This window comes from Crocodylus siamensis, chromosome 8 (assembly GCF_052110815.1).
Source record: "Crocodylus siamensis isolate JL-2025a chromosome 8, ASM5211081v1, whole genome shotgun sequence".
Classification (NCBI taxonomy): Eukaryota; Metazoa; Chordata; order Crocodylia; family Crocodylidae; genus Crocodylus; species Crocodylus siamensis.
The window spans coordinates 27,712,223-27,732,793 of NC_143402.1; the positions used below are offsets into that span (position 1 = coordinate 27,712,223).

The 20,571-nt window shown below is 42.4% G+C and overlaps 1 protein-coding gene and 1 long non-coding RNA gene across 7 annotated transcripts in view; one reads left to right on the forward strand and one right to left on the reverse strand.

Annotated features, from left to right (window-relative positions):
- Positions 1 to 8,632: 8,632 nt before the first annotated feature.
- On the reverse strand, positions 8,633 to 13,122 carry LOC149858249 (uncharacterized). Its single transcript, XR_016443966.1, has 3 exons — positions 13,024 to 13,122; positions 9,432 to 9,617; positions 8,633 to 8,701 (listed from the first exon to the last, which is right to left on the reverse strand). It is a non-coding gene; the product is annotated as an uncharacterized LOC149858249 (long non-coding RNA).
- Positions 13,123 to 13,681: 559 nt separating this feature from the next.
- DACH2 (dachshund family transcription factor 2) overlaps positions 13,682 to 20,571 on the forward strand; it is a 547,922-nt gene continuing 541,032 nt past the window's right edge. For 2 of the 6 annotated variants that reach the window (XM_090060531.1, XM_090060534.1), the window contains exon 1: positions 13,682 to 14,278. In XM_090060531.1, the coding sequence (XP_089916657.1) occupies positions 13,803 to 14,278 (476 nt within the window). In that variant the 5' untranslated portion in view covers positions 13,682 to 13,802. The remainder of the gene's footprint in view (positions 14,279 to 20,571) is intronic. The other 4 variants (XM_090060533.1, XM_090060535.1, XM_090060536.1 and 1 more) reach the window with 3 other exon arrangements.

The window sequence follows — 20,571 nt, forward strand, 5'->3', positions numbered from 1 at the left end:
CAGATGAGCGTGCACATGCCTCTTGCAGCATCTCAAACCCCTTTGAGAAGCTGCAAGAGGCATGTGTGGGAACAAAAAAATTAGTGTGGGGTCAAAATTAGATACCTGGATATCAGGATCAAAAATAACCCAGGGGGAAAAAGCAGGGCAGGGCACAGTCCCAGACCATGCTCTGAGACAACCGGAGGCTTGATCCTCCACAGACACACTCTGGTAGTCAGCCACAGTGTCTCTATGGCTGGCCTTTGCCCTGGTACTGAAGCAGCGGTGTGGGCTGCAGGGACATGGACCTAGCTCTGTGGCAGGTAAGTAGGGGATTGGGGGCCTGACGGGACAGGAAGGGAACTTGGGGGGGCCCACCTGTTTGTTCCCCCAATTCCTCGTGGGTTCTCCCCACTCCTGTCCATTCCCCCCACCCCTGTTCATTCCCTCAACTCCCCATCCTTTGCCTCCACCCCCTAGTCACTCTCCTGCCCAGCTCCCCACACTCACTGGCACTAGCAGCAGTAGTCAGGGCCTCATGGCAAAGCCCCCCTGCATGGGAGGAGCAGGGGCAGTAGGGCTCAGCCCCAGCCGCTTGGCACCCATGCTGCCACATCATGTGGGTGCTTCCTGGTTTGGCAGGGTGCTGCATGCTGTCTCGCAGCTCTGGGCCTCTCAGGTTGAGTGTCGCTGAGCCCTGGGTTACAGCCGCAGCACCCCTGAGCTGCCAGTCAGCGTATGGTGCCCTGCCGAGCCAGGCCACACCTGCACAAATTGGCAGCTGCAGTGCAGGTACCAGGCAGCCATGGCTGAGCCCTGCTGGCTCCCACTGCTCCACGCTGCCTGGGGGGCTGTGCCATGAGGCCCAGCCACTTCTGCTGGTAAGCAGCAGGTAGTGCAAGAGGCTGGACCTGGGCCCCCTGCTCATTTTCCTACTCATCTCCAGCCTCCTGAAGCTGGAGACAAGCAGGGGAACATGAAGGAGGCCGGAGATGAGCAGGAGAATGGGCAGGAGGCTGGAGATGAGCAGGGGAAGATCTCCAGCTCGTCTCCAGGGGCTCATCTCCAGCTTCCTGCTCATTCCCCTGCTTGTCTCCAGCCTCCCCCTTGTTCTCCTGCTTGTCTCCATCCTCCTGCTCATTCTCCTGCCCATTTCCTGAGGCTGGAGATGAGCAAGAGAATGAGTAGGGGGCTACAGCCTACAAGGAGGAGAACAAGTAGGGGGCTGGAGATAAGCAGGGTACTGGGGCTGGGCAGCAGGGGGGGCTCTGGGTCCTCTGGTGGGGGGATGCTGTAGCCCCCTGGAGGGGGGGGACTAGGACTCTGCAGGCAGAGAAGTCCATGTGTTATGTGAGGAGGCTGTTCCCCGTGGTGGGCAGGGGACCCACCTGTCCTAAGCAGCCCCCACACACACACCCATGTTCCCCCCACACCTACCCATACACTGACCTGCATCCCCCCATATCCCACCCACATACACACCCACCCACATTCCCACCCCCTCTTACAATCCCCACATCCCCCCATCACACACCTACCATGTGATAAGGGAACCGAAAGTAAACATTAAAACATAGATATTTAGGATGTATTTTATTATGATAATAGAGACACTGTTAGGCTTCCTAATTTCTTTAACATTGTAAATATAGCAATAAAAACTTTACCCATCTGATCAATCCCTCTCTTTCTCTCTTTCTCTTTTGTTCTAATTGTGGAAGAACGTGGATTCTGGGATATTTTAAAAGGTGAATTTCAGATGCTGCTTCAGCAGTCCATTTGGCATGAGGGGTAGTATCCCCAGATACTAATTGCCAAGGCCCCAGAAGCTCCTGTCTATTTGTGTTGCTCAAATGCCATGGGACCTACAGCCCACCTGACTAACTAGTGGCCTCTATAGTGTGGGGCCAATGAATGAATAACACAACAAAATGCTTGGGACAACTAAGGCAAAAACAGGGTGGGAGTGTCATGTGGTTCAAAGGGTCAAATGTGAAAAGAAGTGTGCCTGAGTAGGACACCAAGCAGAGCCCCCCAGGCCGCACCCACCGGTCCTCAAAGGCATCCAAGGAGCCAGTGAATGCCATCCACTGGTGCTCTGCCTAGAAACATGCATAGACAAGTGAGAAGGAAGTGGTCCCACATCTCTCAGCACCTTCCAAGCCAGAGCCTCTTTCCTGGTCACGTACAGGGCCCACTTGGCCAGGGCCAGCAGGAGATTGACCAGGAGGTCCCAGGACTTGATGGGGCCATGGATGGGGTGACCAAAAACAAAAAGGTGGTGGTGGGAAATTCAACCAGAACCTTAGAAGGAGGTTCTGGAGGTGGAGGGGCTGCAGCCTGCTGCACTCGAGAGTCATGTGCACCAGGGTCTCCCTCTGCCCACAGAAGGGGCAGGAGACTGGGGTGTCCATGAAGCTCATCACATACATGCCTGTGGTGATGGCTCCATGGAGGAGCTGCCAGTTGAGGTCCCCAGTGGCTCATGGAATGAGGGTGGAGTACAGATTCAGCCACTGGGGTGCCCCCCAGAAGCTCCTGAGAGCAAGCAGCCCTGAGGTGCTGGCCAGGACAGGATTTTGTACTGCTGGGGCAGCACCTGTGCTGGCCCCAGCCTCTAGCTCCCCCTGGCTGCAAATCTGGGAGGAATCAGGGAGGGTTATTTTGCCCCAAGTGGCACAATTTGCCCCACACCAAAGTACATGTCTGGGCATGTGCGCTGAAGCAAAAAGACCCAGCTAAAATTTGCACGGCTTTTAACCGAGCTGCTGCAAGCGCCTGTGCTTGCATGTGGGGACGCGCCCTATGAGATGGTAAATCTGGATAGATATTTACCATTATATTTGATATGGTGTGATAATATTTATCAGTATTCCATTTCAAAAAGTTCCAGTTGTAATATAGTCTTGAATGCAATAAAAAACTGACAACATTAACAATCTTTTATTTGGTATTTAAAAGCTATTATAAACATGTTTTAACCATGTGTGTCAATATCAAGTTCTGTTCAGCCCTATTTCCAGTGTACTAACCTGTGCCACTTTAGGTATACTGGGTAATGTTTGCATAGGGAGCATTGAGTAAGAGGCAAAATGTTTGCCAAGATCCCTTTAGTGGGTAGCAGGAACAAAATCAGTCCTTTCAGAACTGCAGCACATTGTTGTTAGTGGGAGAAAAGGAGACCTAGGGCACTACCTACTCACTATCCAATCCCATTTCCTTTTCAGTGCATTGCTCCTATCAAGCAGTTCAGTAGTAGGCCCTTTGCTTCCTGGAATATAGGAGTCATGTTTCTGGGAAGCTTTTACATAAATAAATTGAACAAAGCCAAGAGACTTCTTACTTTTTCCTTCCCCACTTCATGTCCATATTGCAGGTGACTACAATCTGGCCCAGTATAGCCAAATTTTGTTCTCAGTTATATCTTTTTCAAATAAAAAATGCTTTGACAGTTACAGTAGTGAATAAAGGTGTGTCTGTCTTTATCTTCAGCTATCTACTCACTTGATTCAGGAAAATATCAATGGGGGCACTTGTCAAATTAATCCTGACTTTTGATGTACTTGGCCTCTGTATTTCCCACATCCTTTTTCTCCTTCCCTTCACTCCTTCATCAATCTACTGACAAACCTTAGCTATATATATATATATCCATTTGTGGACTTAGCCAAACAAGTCATCCTTGTTGAACTCAAGATTTTATAGTACAATTTTGATTAACTAGTAAGTGTAGTTCTTTACATTATAGATGCCCTTGGTTAGATTCATAATGGCTTAAATGAAACAGCAAAATAATAGGAAACAACTAATTACAAGAGATTCCTTATCACAAAGTATTCCAGGAATCTCAAGGGTTGGGTTTTTTTCCTTATAAAAAGAAAAGGTTTATACAATCTGTCAGGTGAGTGCTGAGATTTCTATTTTGATTAACTAATTCCCCTTCAAGAAAAATCTTTTCAAACTATGCATATTAGTGAGAATATCTTCAAAATAGCATCATTTGATATCACATTGAAACCAAGCTTTGTGGATTCCTGAGAGATAACTTTGCCTGGTCTTTCTATAGAAGTACTTGCAACTAATAGCATAACTATGGATATATTACAAAACACAGAAGAACCATAGTAATATAGATGAATAAGGGTCTTTGTATATATTCAGACCAAGGAAAGAATTTCAATGGCAATAATATTTATGTATCACAAATATTTTAACTTTGGCCCTCAATTCTGGGGCCCATGCTGATCTCACTTACACTGGTATAAATCAGTCACTGAAGTCAGCGAAGTTAAATTAATGGAAAACGACTGTGAGAGGGAATAAAAAAAATCAGTATAGAATATAGACAAATGAATTGTATGGTGTTCTTACTAATAGTTGCATGGGAAAATAGGAAAGCAAACCTGGAGATTAATACAGGATGCTATTTATTTTCCACATACCAATTGAAGCTTTTTGTTCTTAAAAACAAAACAAAACAAAACAAAAACACAAAGAGATTTAATATCCAGGCAAAAAAGTGGATGGGGCAGTAGTGAAATTTACTCTTAAGTATTTTTCAACATGGGGATTTCTCCTAGGAATGTGTAGTGAACTTCATATGGCATGTGGACAAAGGAATGGGATTTAGAAGAAATGAAAGGGGAAATATAAATGAGAAAAAAGAAGAAAAAGAGTAAGTGAAGAACAGCTCTACAATGGTCATAAACTCATAGAAGAAGGTTCCAGACTGGATTTAAGGAAAAACTTCTTCATAGCACATGTGACCAGACTCACTCACCCAATGGGTGTGGTGTAGGCACCTACCCTGGAGATCTTCAAAAGGAGACTGGACACACACCTTGCTGGCATTGTTTGACCTCAGCAGTCTTTCCTGCTCAGAGCAGGGGGACTGGACCTAATGATCTCACAAGGTCCCTTCCAGCCCTACCCTTCTGTGAATAGGTTGCTGGAGAGATTACACTATGGGTATAGTGATATAAAGTGATATATTTTTATTATCGTAAGAGTATGCCTTAGTATAGCTAACTTTACAAGGGATATGCAATTAAAACTGCTCTAGTCTTGTTTTATGCCAATGTAACATTGCTGGCTGAAATTGACTAAATCCTGATATATACTAGAGTAAGGCTCAGTGGTTTGCTCCTGAGTCAAGCTGATTTAGGGGAAGAATGAATCCCTAGTAGTAAGTTTCTTTCTTGACTCACTCCCCAAAAACATAGACTATAAACAGTTAATGTTGCTTAACACATGAAGTTCCACTTATGTTTAAGGGTGCACTAAAAGAGATTTTTTGGGCCAATACCTATAGCTGATTGTTAAGGAGTCATATCGGCCAATACCGATCCAATTTCCAATATGTAGCCTGGCAGCTTGAAGAGCAGTGTCTGACTGGTAAGTCTGTTGGAAGGGGAGAAGGAAGGGAAGAAGCATGGTGATGCAGATTGAGACCCCTGTGGTGAGGGGGAGAGTGGGGCTGGGGCAGGGGCTAGGGCAGGCACTGCCCAGCCAGGGTGGGGCAGGGCATGGGATGGAGCCATGGGTCCCCTGAGGAGTGCAGGAGGTGGCTTCTGCTGCTGCGTGCACCTTGGGAGGACATGGAAGGCATGTACCCTCAGATCTGCAGGGCGGGGTGGGCTGCTGCTGTAGGGTGCAGCCAGGGCTGTGCCAGGCTCTTTCCGGCAGAGCCTGGGCTGGGCTGGGCTGAGCCACCACCCCATCCTTGCCCCCCACCAGACAAGCTGCATCTCTGTCCCATGCCCCACCCTGGCTGTGCAGTGCCTACCCCAGCCCCATTCTCTCCCTCACGATGGGAGCCTTGATCTGCCCTCCCCACACCCTTTCCTTCCCTCCTCCTCTTCTACCACAACAGGCTTACCAGCTGGATGCTGCTCTCCAAGCTGCCAGGCTGTGCTCCTCAGTGTGCTGCAGCTATGCCAACGCACAGGGCATTTATCGGCCACATTATCGGCCACATCAGGCAAAAAAAGCCGATTTCTGATACAGTCAATTTTCTTTATATCACTGCCCATCCAATATTGGACTGATGTATTGGTGCACCTCTACTTATTTTCTGTAATCTTCCTATACATGATTAGGATCCTGCACAAAAACAAGCAAACAGCTCTTTTGGTTGGGGGAGAGACAAATGGGAACACTAAGGTGGAATGGGTGGCAGGGGAGGGCTTCTGTACTTACTAGACAATGATCCAGGATAACATTCCTTGGTAATCTTCGTAAGCAGGAAGCAAAACATCTAGGACCTTAAGAAGATCTTGTGGCCTTTTATAAACTAGTCAGGGGGGATCAGCAGGCATTGGGGAAGTCACTGTTTCCCCGAGCACTGCCAGGAGTGACCAGGAATAACAGTCACAAGCTGGCAGAGGGTAGATTTAGGTTAGATATCAGGAGGCGCTACTTCACAGTCAGGGCGGCTAGGGTCTGAAACCAGCTTCCAAGAGAAGTGGTGCAGGCTCCTACCCTGGGGGTGTTTAAGAGGAGGTTAGATGAACATCTTGCTGGGGTCATTTGACCCCAGTATTCTTTCCTGCCATGGCAGGGGATCGGACTAGATGATCTGCTCAGGTCCCTTCCGACCCTACAGACTATGAAACTATGAAACTATAAGTGTATATACATAGTAATACTTCCTGCAAGTATGTGTAAATGTGCACTTTAGTCTAACGGTGTCTAACATCTAGCTTCTTAACCATGTATTTTAGAAGTTAGAAGGGCGAAACAGCAGGCACTACTTGAGAGGCTTGAGACCATCTCCTGTCACTGATTCTTATGCAGAGCTCCTTATTCATTTAATAAGGAATTATAGTATGAATTGACAATAGAATATATCCCTTAGAAGATATGCAGTGTAATGTTTTGGGTTATACCTTGCCATTGATCAACAATACAAAAAGCCCACTGATGCCAAATTGTGTCAGCTCGATTTCTGTATCCTGGCTGAATACTGTACTACTTCATCTCCCATGTCTAATCTGGTTTACATACAAAAAAAATGGGAAAACTATCATAAACTTGCATAGAAGCAGAAACAGATCATCATCATGACACCAAAATACTTAAAATATTTTAAGCATTACTGAGCATGTAGTTATAAATATTTCATTATCTTTATTGGCTATATAAACATTAAGGGACTATGTGAGGGAGGTATTTTAAAACATTTTGATGAAATCTCAACATTTACTCTAGTGTCTATACCACATTATATTTATGTATCTTTGAATGATGTGAATCAATTGTCCCTATATGTGCGTAATGCTGTGGCGAGATCAATGAGTCCTGAACACAAGGAGGCATCTTAGGATAACGGCTGCAGATGTATGTGTGTTCTGGGGGAAAAAAGCACCCCCCCCAAAAAAAAAAGAAAAAAAAAGCTGTTGTTATCCCTGACAACAATTGGTAAGTCAGTAAAAAAGAAATATGATCATGTAACTCAATCCAGTATATCAATACAGTCAAAATAAATGGTCACTTTTAAAGCCTAAGATAAAATGCATGCTTTGCATTCAGAGCTTTGAAGTTTGCTTTTGATGTGACTTAATGGTTAGAATATACTTAAAAACAAATACTTTATATTTAATGGCTACAGATAGCACTACAAATATATATCATGCTGTTACAAATATGCATTGGTTTTAAGGCTGAGCGCAGGCTAATCACTCTTGCAGTATTAATTATTCTGATGGTATGAATTCACAAAAGTAGATTCAATAACATATTAAAGATAGTTATTTAATAAACCAGTTATATTTGTAGAGGAATCCAGATACGTAGTACTTAGTTTCCCATTGATAAAATTCTACTTATGGAGATCTGTGGTCACACCAGATTATATCTGGTTGCCAGAAAATATACTGCATTCACAACAGGCAACATGAAAATTCAGGAGGGATCCACAACGATATACCTTGTATTTTCTGTTATACATTTAAATCAACATAATCTTGCTTTTTACTGTTGCTGTAGAGTTTAATGTCTGTGTTTCAAGAATGCCTAAAATACAAAGACGAAAATTGAAATACCTTCTCATCCCACTAGATGGTGGTGCCTTCAGGTTAGGGCTGAGATACTGCAATAGACAATGCAGGGAAACTTTTGCTACATTTTGGTTGCCATACACACAGACAGAGAGAGAGAGAGAGAGAGAGAGAGAGAGAGGAGAACAGCCTATATATTTATTGTCCCTCTCTGTGGCTATTAACTTGAAACTGTATTTAAAAACATGAATAGATATTAATGTCTTCACCAGACTGCTATAAGCATGTAGGATATTAGTCTAATAACATACAGGATTAACCCCACTCCCCTAAGAAAAATAGATTTGAAACAAGATTGAACCTTAATTAATACATGCTCATTGATTAAGGTACTGCCTTTGTATTTTTGCTATCCTATATCCTTAATGGAACACAAAACTGGGACAAGAGTAAAGTGGTGGATTATATGTTTAATGTAACAGAATCTGAGTTGGTTCATTAAGGGCGATTCATTTAAGATTAACATGATCTTGTATGTTTATTATCATCTTTATATCATCATCTTTATATCATATCTTTCACTCTGCACAACTATGCACCTGTCTCTCAGGTGAAGCTGGAGGGTTGCAGAGGCCCAGTACACTCTTCATCACATCAGTTCTCCTTTAAGCTTCCCTGTTGACTTGAGTAAGGTATTCAGGAAACAGGAGACAGGGGGAACACTGTGTGAGAGAGAACAGCAGGACTTGTCTCGATGATTTTAATTAAAATTGGAATTTTGGGACTTTCCATAGAAAAATGACACAGTTTGTGAGACTGCAAAAAAGACTGCAAAACTATTTTGCTTTTGCTTGAATGTTTTAGGAGGCAAAAAACTTTTATGGAGAAAGTAAATTAAGAAAATGCTTAATTTGAAAAATTAACACTTTATTGAGTTAATACATGAAGAATTCCAGTAGGACAAATGCTGGATTATGAGCTGTCATGACAGACTCTCTATTTGGCTTTGTTGCAAATTATGTCAGGTTACAACAAGATCAAAGGTATTGGGAAAATTCTCAGGAATTCTGCTCTTAATTATGAAGACTATCCTGCCGTTCTTAAATAAAACAAGATATTTATATAATAATATAACAGTAACTTTACTATTGTTTTAAATAATGTTTAATGCACATCATCCTACTTATAGATGAGAACCTTAACCATTACAACATAGGGTTATTCCCACAAATTTTCTTGCTCTGGCTCAGTAACTATTTAGGTACCATTTTTAATCATAAAATCATAGAAAAGGAGGACTAGAAGGGAACTCCAGAGGCCACTTAGTTCAACCCCCTGCTTTAGGCAGGATTATCTCTATCCAAATATCCAAGTAATGCTGTGTGATAAAATGTTTTCTCTGTGGTGATTCACTTCTTTTCTATCTTCTACCACTTTTCAACATATGCTTACCTTCCAGTTTCTTTTTTATATTCTTTCCACTCCAGCCTCTCTTTCCATTCACCCCTCTCATCATTCTCTCTATATTCTGCTCCTTCTTTTTTAGTTTCCAACTTTGCCACCTCCTTTTCTGTCTCCTATTCCCTGTTGGGGAAAGACACCTCAGTGTGGCTGGTAGTGTGCTGAATTTTGGTGGGTCTGGAAAGAGAGAAAGAAGAGCTCAGCTTTTCTGTATGAGGAGGATTGGAGCCTTCAGCAAAATCAGATATAGATGGCAGACTCATGGTAAAAAGTCAAGCCTATTGGGTTTTAGTCTTTGCTTGGTAAATTAATAGGCTTTACTAACAAGGAGACAAGGGGAAACCTTGTGAAAATGTGGAAAGATAACACTTAACACTTTTGTCCAAGGGCCCAAACAAGCAAAATCTATTCAAGTATTATTATTCATAATTATTACTAAGATAAAATGCAGCATTTACTAAGAGTGCATATTCCTTTATTTGATCCCCCTTAGAATACACCAGTATTGCTGCCAATCACTGGAAACATCTCTAATAACTCTTTCTTTTACTATAAGGGAATACCACATCTTTAAAACATTAGAAACAGATGTCATTGCATTACTTCACTGCTGATGTATGTAATAGAAATGACACACTAATTAATTTAATGCAGTATAAATGTACTGATTATTTATCATGGCTGACAATAAAATTATGAAAACATTCAATTACAATCAGTGGTAATTCATTATTTATTGATTCTGCATTATGCACACATTAATACAATACAGTTAATTACACACGAGAAGGGATCATTTTTCTATTGATACTCAGGCATTTAGATTCATTAGTTTTATTTAAAAGAATTTATATTTAGGTGGGAAATTTCAATCCACATTTCATTAAAACTCTCCTGAAACATCTAAAATAAATTGAATTTAGTATACTGTACTAGTGCGCTTACAAAAATGTGGGCAGTGAAAATGACATATTATTTTCAAACTCTTTTTCTTGCACCAGCAAGCTAATATAATCATAGTTACACCATACAAAACAAATCAGGAAATTAAACTATAAACTTACTTTGGGGGGGAAAAAACCATAATTATGTTCCCTCCTTTTTCAGCCTTCATCCCTTAAAACCATGCCTTCATCCCTCTTTCTGAGCCCACATGTACCTCCATCTCTTACAGGTCTGGTGTTAGCTCCCTACCAGACATGCTTATAGATATGCCATCTTCACAAATGTTGTTTAAACTTTCTTTTATATGTCTGGTACTGATATCTAACATGCTGACACACGATACTGAATCTGTGTAGAATGCTATTTGTGCTAAGCAAACTAAGCTTGCATCTTTGCATTGTAACTTTTCTTGAGTCCTCCCCCATATTTGGCCTCATATGTCAATACCAAACTTTCCAGTCATGTAAAAAGAGATTTTTTTTCTTATTTTTACAAAAGACAATTACTTGTATCATTAATGTCTTCTTGTCCTTCTCCATAGGATCTTCTGTTGTGAGCCAGTGGCCACAATACGGTCAGCTACCCATAAGTAATGAACAGGAAACTTTGGATGGGCCTATCCATACTGAGCCTGAGATTGAGCAGGCTGTTACTCTCCTCCCTGGCATTTTAGGTGAGCCCTTTCACAATTTTATCCTAGTAGTGCATATATAATAAAACAACCTTTACAAACAAGCCCCTTTGCCTGCTGTTTTGCAAGCTAGAACATGTTGTTAACATTTACATGCAATTAAAATTGCATGAACATTGGAATGGCTGCTAATATCAAAATAGAATATTTTGCCTTGACAGCTGAATTTAATAAAAATATTCAATACCTAATAAAAATGTAAAAATCCTTATTTTTGTTACTTCAGAAGACCGAATAGATTGTACTCACTCTGGTTATACACATATACATGGATCCCTTTCAGTCAAAGCATCTGATAAATGCAGGATTTTTTTTACTGATAAGATATTGCAATATGATTTTTCAGATTTAGTATCTTTTTCTTATCTTGGGTAAAATTACAAGGAAGTAACAATGTTCATTGATATAGCTGGATCTTATATGCTTAGTTGAGCTGGGCTGCTGCCTGGTATTAATTCTCAAACCTTGAACATTTTCTTAGCCTAAGTGCAGTTCTTTTCTCCATGGATAGTCACCTCTCAAGGGTACTGTTTTTACTACAGCCTTTATGATTTTATATTGCTTCATGCCACTCCAACTTGCAGGGTGTTGATGCGCAAGGCTTCCTCTGGCCTTGCAAAAACTCAGCCTTATTTAGAAATATGTTTAGCTTATGGAAGACATTAAAGTCAAAAAAGAAAAAAATCCTCAGAGTGGAATTTGATTGTCTCATTAATCTAAAAGCAAAAATGTCTGTATAGGGGGTAAAGGAGAAAAAACAATGAGAAACCTTTAACTATGATTTATTAAATCTTCTAATAGGAATTATGCCCAATAAATTAACCCCATATATTTATAGTCTGAGGGCCTTTATATGTTATTTATAATACTATAGTGTGCAGAAATCCTGCCTAAGTTCATGATCCCATTGTATTAGACATTGTGCATAAATGCATCTTAAGTGGCAGTCCCTGCCCTGAAGAGGCTCCAGTATAAGGCTCGGATAGTGGAAAGTCTCATCCAGGCATTAGGCACTGTGAATAGCCTCATTGTTTCTAAAGAGTGAACAAAATTAAGCATGGTAATATGTTTTTGCAGGATTGAGAACTAACTGCTAAGAATGACAAAAGGAAAAAGGGATACAGTAAGTATGCAGAGTACTGGAAGTGATGTTTGGCAAATGCTGTGTTATTTTAATGTTACTTGTAAATATGTGTTTGTACTTGTCTCCCATTTTCATGATGATGCATTTAAAAGGTTGCTTGGCAAATTCGACTGAGTGAGAAACACAGGAGGGGTGGACTTTAAAGGAGCAACAAAGGAAAGATAAAGCTAGTGGCAGCGGAGGCTGAAGAAAGTGAAGATGAACTGAGACAGAATGGAAAGACAGTGACAGAAGGGAGGAAAAGAGGGATAATGCTGGGAGGAGAAGGGCAATGAGCTGATGGCTGTCCACAAGTGAAAGTCAAAGGCAAACAGCAAATCATATCTCTGAAATTAATAATCAGGCTCAGAACTGGAACAGGTGTCCAGGGTACTGGGAAAGTGCTGCTGTGGTTGCTGATGCTGGGAAATAGCACCTGAGACTAGCTTCCTAAAGAGTTCTTGCTTCACCTTCCCTTGAGTGCCTTTGGGCAAAAGGGGGGAGCCATAGTACTTGGTCCCAAGTGAGGAAGCTGATCTAGTCAGGGTGGAAAAGTGGCATAAGTCCTGGTTGGATCTATGCCACTCTTTTGGTGCAGATACTGCTTGATGCCATGTCTTCCCAGCTCTTCTAGTTTTTCTCTACCTAAATTCTTGTGAGGACTACTGTGGGAGCCAGGGCCCAGGCCCACGGCACAGAGAGGATCAGCATTAGCCCGACTAGACCTCCTCTGGCACCGTGTCGCAGCTGCTGGAAACAGTAGCCAGTCACATAGGAGCTCTCCTGAGAAGTATTTCACCTTCTCTTCATGAGGCCCAACTTACACTTCTTTCTCAGCGTCCCCCTTGGCTACTGCGCTTCCGGCCCCTGGCGGTTTGGCTCGGTTGTAGAAGCCGAGGAGCAGCCAGTGCTGCTGCCTTCCCTTCCCTCACGGACCGGTGCGCTGCGCATCCCGAGCCAACTCCGCGGAAGGCGGGTTTATTATTCGGCCAGGGACAGCCGTGGTCTTTCTCCCGGGGAGTTCACTGCCTCTCCCCGGCACTGACATGACAGCCGGGTGCCCGCAGGGGCAGGAGGAGCGGGGAGCCCGTGTTAGCTCCGGCGCGGGGGTCGCACCTGCCTGCCTCCCTCCCGTCAAGCTCCTGGTTTCTTCCCAGCCCTCAGCGACCGACTTCCCCAACTTCTCCGCTCTGCCACAACTTTGCTCAGCACAAGAAAAGGGCGGCGGGGGTGGGGGGCAGAGGGGACACCTCCCACTTGCCCCCACAAGGAAGATAAGCCGCGGCCCGCCTGTGCGGGACAGCCCCACTCCGAGGCGGTGGCTCAGGTACTCGGGCCGGCGTAACGCCCGCCCCGCGCCCGCCGCCCGGCAGCCAGTGGCAGGGGCCGCGCGGGAGCAGGGCGCGGCGCATTGGCTGCAGGGGGCTGTCACTCTTTCGTGCTGGCGGGGCTGGGAGGGGTGTGGGCGGCGGAGCGCCGCTGCCGCTGCGCGTGTGAGGGAGGAGGGCGGGAGCCGGGCTGTGTTTGGCTGAGTGTTGTGAACAGTTGCGGGAGCGCGTGAGGCGGGAGCGGCCGCGCCGGCACCGGCCGAGGCAGAGTGGCCATGGCCGTGTCCGCGCCGCCCGTCATCTCCGCGGCGTCCGGCGGCAGCGGCGCGGGGGGCTTGTTCCGGGCCGAGCCCCTGTACTCGCCCAGCCCCGCCGAGTCGCCCCGGCTCGCCAACAGCCTCATCAACACTTTCATCTCGGCGGGCGGCGGCGGGGCAGGCGGCGGCGGGGGCGGTGGCAACGAGTGTAAGATGGTCGATCTGCACGGGGTGAAGGTGGCGTCGTTCCTGGTGGAGGGGCAGGAGCTGATCTGCCTGCCGCAGGTCTTCGACCTCTTCCTCAAGCACCTGGTGGGGGGGCTGCACACGGTCTACACCAAGCTGAAGCGCCTGGATATATCGCCCGTGGTGTGCACGGTGGAGCAGGTCCGCATCCTGCGCGGGCTGGGGGCCATCCAGCCCGGCGTCAACCGCTGCAAGCTCATCACCAGGAAGGACTTCGAAACTTTGTACAACGACTGCACCAATGCCAGGTGAGCGGCCGCCCCGGCCGGGGGGTGGCGGGGTGGGGATGCTGCAGCGGCGCCTGGGCCGGGCCGGGCAGGGGGAGCGGGAGGCTCCCGGGAACTTTCCTGCTGCGCTTCAGCGAGTCGCTGCCCCGGCGGGTTGTTGCTAAACCACTTCTCATGCAGTTTCTCGCAAGCAGCGGCGGAGGGAAGCGCCTCCTTCCCTCCTCCCAGGGCAGCGAGGCCTGAGCCGGGGTCCTTCCCTCCCCTGAAACTTTCAGGTGCCCCAGAGGCAGCAGCTTTGTGTCCCGTGAACGAGCCACCGAGCATGTGCCGGAGGAGGGCTCGCGGTTCACAGGCAAACTCTTGCTGAGTGGGACAACGTGACGCTGGGCAGAGGCTTTCCTGTGGCTGCAGCCGCTTGGAGGCAGGGAAAGTCCCTGCTGGGCTCTTCTACTTGGGGACAGGGTTCGGGGCGGGGGTCTTAATCCTTGTTTGTGACCTCCTAGTTTCTTCCTTTAGAGATAATGATCTCAGCAACTCCCCCCCCCCACTGTTGAGGCCGGACTGAAATACGGAGTAAGATGGGGCAGGTTGGAAGAGCCAAAGGTCTAGATGACAGCCCCTGGTTTAACAATCCATGAGACGCTTCTTGAAAGAGATTTGCATTTCAATGTGTTCCTGCTTTCTGTCTCACCGAGAAAGTTTCTGTGCCTATGCCACTTTCAAGTACTTTTGACTGGTGGTGCTCTGACTTATTGCAGGCAAAGGTTTAATCATTTTCCCCTCCCTCCCTAGGTGTATAAGACAGGTGATTACTTCTACTGTTGAGACCTTGTGTCATGGGCGCACTTTTAAGCAAGCAGATGTATACAATGAAACTAGAAGTGCCTGCTTCTTGGGAAAATGGTCTTGCAGAGCAACAGCAGGCTTTTCATAGTTGTTAGGGTTTGGAAGGGACCTTACAGATCCCTGGATCCAGCCCCCCCTGCACGTGGGCAGGAAAGACTGCTGGGATCTTTGATCCTTGAATAGCAATTTTTTTGTCCCCTTCATTACTGAGAACAAGACAAAACAATTTGAGACACTTGAGGGATGCTTGCGCTCCATTCCTAGCTGTGTCTGCAGGAAGGATGTCTTTTCTTGCTTACTTTCTGTAACTCCTCTTGCTGTCCATTTATTTCAACAAGTCACAACCCTTGGTGACATTGTAACTATTATTGCTCATTTACTGAAATAAATTATGGGGTTTTGTGTTTTTATAAGGGGGACAGCAGATTTAGCATACACAATATCTGTGGTTTTCTAGACCAGATTCACTTAAACTAGCTACTTCAAATGTTAGCCCTGTTTAATCTGGAGTCAGGCAGTGGCACCTTAGAGACTAACTCTGTCAAAGAGGCATAGGCTTTCACAGGCAACCGTCTGCCTTGTTGAATGCCCTGCTCACAATGTTGTTAAGGTAATTATAGCTTACAGAAATTTGACTGGTGGGAGAGAGTTAGCCTCAACCACAACACTTCTGTAACTCTTACAGCATGACAAAGTTTATTAGCAAAAACATGCAACTCCTCACCACCGAGTGGATGAGGCAGCCCTTTTATACTTGACTTGAAGATTTGTTTTCTTCCATGACAAATGGCTGAAGATGCACAGAATTTATTGAAATGTTTAATTTAGAACTTTCTTATTCATCGAACTCTCCTGTTTGTGAGTGGGAGAAGGGAGTAAGATGCATGCAGCAGATGAGAGGCAAGGGCAGAAGAGGTATAAATGTGAACATAGGAACTGAGAGATGCTGTGGGAAGGGACTGAAAGATGCATCCAGAAGTAGTAAGCAATGTAATCATCAGGGTCAGGGAGATTGCTTCAGTATTGGCTAGAGCAACTAACAAAACTGACATTTAGTATGTACCTGAGCAGAACAAAAGTAACTTTCAGATAAAAAGGGATGTGTAGGAGAAAAGTGCATGCGTTCTGCATATAAGCTGCGCTTGCTTACTTATGGAAATTACATTTATCTTGACTTCACTACAGACTCTTAAGATATTTTAAGATAACTTTCTCATCTAGCACTACCGTAGAAGTATTTTTTTTTTCTTGAAAGTATCGATATCTTGAATATACCAACTGCTATCAGTATATTTTGCATTTTTGCCTATGCGGATAAAATGGGATCAGACACCACGAGTGCATGTGAAATTATTATTATTTTTTGTTTATCTTAAAGTTAACTAGTGCAACTTAGTACCATTAAGTGTCCTGTATCATGTGGATCTTACTACTTAACCATACATTTGATTAGTAGACAGTTCTCGTTTCTTGAATGCCCCAAGATACTCATGGCCAAAAATGTTTGATAAAAATAGATACGTGGACATAAGTTGTGGAATTCTCTCATCTTCTTGCATGTAGTATATCCTGTATGCTCCTGCAATTCATTTTATCAATTAAATAATTCACTTTTTAGAACAGTCAGCTGCTGTAGACCTCTTACATTTTTGTACCTGGGAAATTAGGAAAGAATGTGATAGCAGGACATGCATAGCAGAACTTTTAGATGTGAATCATTCCACCATATGACTCCAGTATTACATCCCGCAACTTCTTCAAGGTGCTGTACATTCCTTATTCTCTGTCTTTTGCAAACCATTTTGTAGAAGATGAATATATAAATCATCTTTAAAATCCTTTTGAAATATTTGGTCAGACTTGAAAACTGCTTGGAAAAGCCATTAGAAATGTCATATAAAAGTCTTCCCCTCATACCAGTAAAATTTTAAAAAACTTTTTATTGCAAAATTGGAAACAAGAAATATGTTTTGTTGGATGTAAAACACAGGTAAATTTAAACAAGGAAAGATCTTTTTACTTTTTCTCATTTTTGCTTTGTCTCACAGTGTTTTCATATTTGAACAGGTTTATAGAGGACTATAACTATATACAAGTCCAGGGTTAGTTATAGATACGCATCTATAAGCAAAAGTTTTAATAAATCTGTTTCTTATGTCTAATGTTAAAGACCAATCTCTTTGATCTTTATATTATTTTTCTTGGTGGTAGGAACATAATTTCATTTTTTCATGCATTCATATAAACAGTATTGGTATCCTTGGTTGTTCATTAGCCTTTATTTATATTATTTGTTTTTAAGGACTGTAAAATAATACCTTTAGGAACGTCTTAATTCAGTTTATTGTAAGTAGTATCTTCAAGAGTACAATGAGTGAGGCATGTTTATCTGGCTAATTAATGAGGCATCTATGATATTTTGGAAATAGCGAACTAGTTATTGATTTTTAGCTATAACATTTTAAAGCTTAGTCCATGATTTTAGTAACAGAAAACTGTGATGTTGTTCCTTTACAATTTTTAAATAAATTGAGAGCGAGTACTCACAGCTACATATAACAGTCCCTTAAATATCAGAATTATATATGTATGATCATAGCCAGCCCATTCTTCTCAGTATTTGTATTTGATGAATGCCATTGTCTACTGAGGTAGTGTAGTATTGTTCTGGATTATCTGGAGTAAAATATTTCACATGAGACGAGAATATCTTCTGGTAAAGAGAGAGACAAAGCAACACATGGTTTATTTTCTGTGATGAATTTAAACTATTTTGTTAAGCTAATATTTTGTATTACTTGGCTTGTCCACAAACAATAAAAGGCTTTAGAAATGAATCTAGGCAGTAAATGCAGGCATTTTATTTTATGGGATAATGAGGGTCTAGTCATGTTGTCTATTAAAAGCAGCCCATAGTCAACAATGCTCTGTCTTTTATTAGAAGAATGATGTCAAGATTATAATTAAAGCAATCCAGTCATGTGCCCCTGCAACGTGTACATTGATTTTTTTAAATGTATACTTATGCTTGCATAAACTACTTTGCCCAAGTAAATATTTAGCATGAATTCAGACTTGACCAAACTTGCTAATTTAGGAGTTGATTACATATTAAATTAAAAATATTCAGGTTTTCAGTCTTTATTTTCTTTGTGTAGCGGAAATTTCCTGGAGGTATTTTGCTGTCATAGTGGAGTTTTTTCACAGAGATTTTTCCACTTTAATTACTAATATCCTCAGAAAAATACCTAATGTGGAAACCTTAAAAAATAAAAAGGTACAAAAGTTCAATTGTTTGTCTTAAAATTCCTGGAATTAAAAATGCTCATCAAAACCAAAACTAATTGAAGCAAACCTTGTTCAAAAATCTCTACTTTTTTCTGATAGGAATACAGTTTTCCATCTGTAACTTAAAAATGCTTTTCCCAAAAAATGGAGATTTAAGTATGTTTCCCGTCTATATCTATATTTCAGTTTTCTAGCGTGTAACTTCTACAAATTGATAATACTGTTTCTGGAACAAAGACAAAAAAGCAAAACAATTAAGTATTAATGATATTCTTGTTGCATATTCAAAAGGTCTTTGCAAGCATTTTTTTCTCCTTTTTCCTTTTCACCATCTCAACCTGCAGAACTCTTCACTGTCACTTCAAATCACACAATTCTAAAGAGATAAAACAACATTTAAACTCATTTGCTTTGGGAGGGAAATTGCGCATTTGCACCCAATAAGCCTGATTGTGGAACTGCATGCAAATTGTGTTTTGATTTATCTCTTTTGCACTTTTTTCCATTTGAATTGATCTTGCATTAATTTTGCCAAGCGGCTCTGTGAGGCTGCAGATGTTGCCCTGTGTTTAATAAATCAATGAGACAGATCTGAATGAATCACTTCAGATGGATTCTCTGCTCGGTTTGATGTCTAGATGTTATTCTTAGCTTGTTATCATGACAGATGCATTAATGTTCCCATACACTGCCAGCAATGTCAAAGAGATTGAAGCTTTTAAAGTGGCGGTATCCCCTTTTTCCAGTTCTGCAAGAATAACCAAATTGTCTTTTAAGGGGCAGGTAAAAAAAATACAAACTTAATCATAGGATCATTCTGAGGAAAATACTAACCATCTGATTACACTGCAGTACAAAGTTTAACATGTATAGTTTCATAGTGAATGATTAATTATTTCAAAATAGTGGAAATCAATATTAAAATCTAAATATAGTGTAACCATTTTCTCAACATTAATATTTCATTGTAACAGGAATGACCAGAATAAATGATATAAGATTAGGACATGTTGATATATGGAATATCATTGTGTCCAGACTGATTACAGGTTAGAGTTACTTCTATGTGGGACTTCTAAAAACAATTTGTATTAATGTTTGCTTTGGATTCAGTGCATCTTGATTGAATATATGTTTGCTGCTGAATAGGGAAAAATGTTGGTTGTTTTGCCTGTTTTATTGCTCATTGGTTAGTGTTAAGAATAGTACAGAAATTGTTGAATCACAGTTTTTCTGAGCCACAGTCTGTTATCCATTATCTTGTAGTAGAACCTGTGGATCATGGATCATAAAATAGGTTGGAATGCTCTGAATTTTACAGACTCTTTTTTGCTTTCTCTTTATTATGGAAGAGCTAGTTTAAAGCACATGCTTTGTTATGCTTTGTGGATTATTGCCCAACTACACTGAACACAATTTTTAGTCATCTTGAAAAAGGTTTCCTTGATGTGCTTGAATAGATAAATGCATAGCTTGTGATTATTTATTTATTTATTTATTTATTTGGCTCTGAGCTGTGTCCATCTAAGCTTTTACTCAACTTTTCACCCTATTCCATCTTTTCTCTTTTAGCATTTTATTTTTATATATGATTCCTGACTTATGTACAGCACTTTTTTGTGGTGCTTTGTTTTTAAAGTTTGACTTTGCTTTTACAGTTCTTATGAGAACAAATTATAGAAATTGCCTGTTACAGATCCCCAGATTTATGTTGGGCTTCTTTGTATTCTTGCTTCAGTAGTTTCAATTTGATAAAGGAAACAATATGTAATAGAAATTCACAGTTTATGCAAATGGCCTGAAGCTTTAGTATTGCTGCATTCACCTTCGTTTGCCCAATATATCAATGTGTGGCAATAGCATTAAGCTTACAAAGCTTCCAGAAGTGACCAGCTCTTCTGTCTGTGTTTTGTAGACACACACACACACACACACACACACACACACACACACACACACACACACACACACACACACACACTCTCTCTCTCTCTCTCTCTCTCTCTCTCTCTCTCTCTCTCTCTCTCTCTCTCTCTCTCAGGTACATCTTGTGTGCATGGTTTTCTTCTGTTCTTTTGTTTTAAAGGACAATTTAAAACAAACTTCTGTAGAGTAAAGGACCAGAGCAAGAGTCCCTTTATATTAGAGAATCATGATGTTTTTGATATAACGGCAGCTTT